This window comes from Penaeus vannamei, chromosome 39, assembly GCF_042767895.1.
Source record: "Penaeus vannamei isolate JL-2024 chromosome 39, ASM4276789v1, whole genome shotgun sequence".
In the NCBI taxonomy this organism is placed as follows: domain Eukaryota; kingdom Metazoa; phylum Arthropoda; class Malacostraca; order Decapoda; family Penaeidae; genus Penaeus; species Penaeus vannamei.
In genome coordinates, this window is record NC_091587.1 from 21,041,741 (window position 1) to 21,044,240 (window position 2,500).

Sequence of the window (2,500 nt, forward strand, 5' to 3'; positions counted from 1 at the left end):
GTGTGTGTGTATGTGTGTTGCGTAGGAACTGGTTCGTTGTTCCTCGTTCCTAGTGTGTGTGGTGTAGGCGGATGGAGGAGGAGGGACCGTTCAACCAGGAAATCAGAAGAGGATTTGTGGCTTACCATTTGCTGTCTTCATGGCGAACGAAGTACTAAGAGGAAGGCTGTCCTGGTTCCTGTGATTGGAGTACTTCATGTAACTCAGTAAGTCGTACTACCCGGTAGATTTAATCGTATTTTTTAGGTAGTAGGGGGCGTGTGTTTTGGCTCAGTAGCTGTTTAGTCATTTCACTCTTAGTGGTTTAATCCTAAGATACTTATATGTCATATGATTACTGTGTCAGTAAAATTTTGTTTCTTGTATTAATTTATCATGTTTATTAGTTTTGCCTTAACAAGTAAATACTCTGTGTTCAATAGGCTAAAGCAGCCAAGTGTTGGTATTGTGCTCTGGTGCTGTGAGTGATGAGGACCCCAACTATTTGTATTACAGGTAGAGGTGGTGATCTAAAGAACCTGTATATTGAGGCTATATGTCAGTTTTAATTGTGTTCTTAATGTCAGGTGACAAATTTTGCAAATGTAAGTAATGTATTATTTGTTAAGAATTGTATTTTATTTATTATGGCTATTTTGTTCCATTACTTTAATCTTTATTATGATTTTTACATAAAGTACCACACATCAAATAATACCATGGCCTCCAACCATAGCATATTGGGAAACGCCAGCAAACTTATACCACACATACTCTGGCAATATAAAACTTTCGTTGATTCCATATTTATCAGTAAATCATTAAAAACACCCTCCTACTCAGTCTTGTCAGATTATATGTGGTGGAGGTTTGCTACCATTCTATGACATGTGTCTGGTGTCTATGTGGTAAACTGGAGTTTTTCTTTTTCTGATCATGTTAGTCAGGCAGGTACTGGATTGGTCCTTGATGTCCTCGATGACCCCCAACCATAAGCTGGAGTACCAGCTAGGAGGGGTTATCTGTACAGGAAACTTTTCATATATCTTCATGAATTAAGTTTCCTATGTTTAGAAAATTTGGTCAGCAACACCCTTAAGATTCAATATGAAAACTGATTTTTTTTTTTTTTTTTTTTTGAGGAGTATTTACAGATAATAATTGTTGCTGGAGTATTCATAGTTAAGAGGTTAACCACTGCTGGAACATGAAATTCTGGTCATTGTATTGCATTTTCCTTAGTCCAATGTTTTTGAAAATAAGACTTTTTTTTTCTCTTCTTTTTTGTGAAAATCACCTCAGGATGAGAATGTAAAATCCATTGTTGGTAATACCTTCAGACAGTTTAATGATAACATTTGTGTTATGATTATATATATGTAATATTTAATCAATACAGGGTGACCCATCACATGTATATCAAAACATCATTGTGCAACATACCAGTTTGAGATAGGATTTTAAAATTTGTTAATATAGATGTCTTCTTGTATTGCAGGCTGAATGCAGGCATGAGACAGAGAATCAGTGTCACGATGAAGTCATTATTACACCTTGTAATCATACTCCCGTGTCTGGAGGGTTTTCGATGGAAAGACCTGAAGATCCACTCAGAGCACATGGCAATATATTTCCAAAACAATCCTGAAATTGCCAAAGAATGTGAAAAAAGCTCCTCATGTCCTTTTAATGTAAGTTTAGGACTTAAGCTCATGTCTTTTGAGAAGTAAGATGTGAACAAATAGAAGAGTATCTAAAACTTTATAGTAAAAGCCATTCTACAGCTGCATGTAGATTCATAGGATATGCACTTTCATAACTTTTATCTCTTATTTGGTTGATATTCAAAGGCTTATTCATTGTTATTCTAAAGTTCCTTGCAAATAAGTCTCAAGAACATGTGACTTTTGTATAAAGATAAGACAAGGTGTATATATAATGCAAATAGTAAATTAGATGGTACAAGGTCTATTAAGCAATGTGAACATATAAACTTTCATTGGTAAGAGAAATAAGTAAATAATGGAGGAAGATGAAAATGTGTTTTGTTAGTTTTATACTTTGGAAAGAGAAAGACATATCCTATATGGTATATCTCTCTTTAAGGAACTGATTCACTATAGTAACTTATGAAAGCTCATTCACTCTCAGACTGTTGATTGAGATGGTAACTTTGTGAATTCCAGTCACAGAAGTTACATAAAGTTAGGGATTATATATTGTCATGTTTAATCTTAACTTTTAAATTTTTGGTCTTGCTTGTTAAAAGTGAAGGAAATGAAGGAATGGAACTCGATTTGTCCAACCATATCTTTAAAAAGGATTAACTAATTTGTTTTTTTCAGATGCATCTAAACCGTAAAATTTGCTGGGGTTATGAGAATGATTGCCAAAAAGAGTATGCGTATAGCCATCCCTCATGTCCTGGTGAACACAGAGGTAAGTAAATTTAGTTCTAGTGATAAGGATATGCCCCTGACACTTATTGTTGTAAATCTGGGGCACAAGATAAATAATTTTG

At 34.5% G+C, this 2,500-nt stretch overlaps 1 protein-coding gene across 4 annotated transcripts in view; it reads left to right on the forward strand.

The window, feature by feature from the left end:
* Eogt (EGF-domain O-GlcNAc transferase) overlaps positions 1–2,500 on the forward strand; it is an 18,838-nt gene that overhangs the window by 7,853 nt on the left and 8,485 nt on the right. For 3 of the 4 annotated variants that reach the window (XM_027360070.2, XM_027360069.2, XM_070116571.1), the window contains 2 exons: positions 1,478–1,670; positions 2,325–2,418. In XM_027360070.2, the coding sequence (XP_027215871.2) occupies positions 1,478–1,670; positions 2,325–2,418 (287 nt within the window). Of the gene's footprint in view, positions 1–53; positions 207–1,477; positions 1,671–2,324; positions 2,419–2,500 lie in introns of those variants that run through there. The other variant, XM_027360071.2, reaches the window with a different exon arrangement.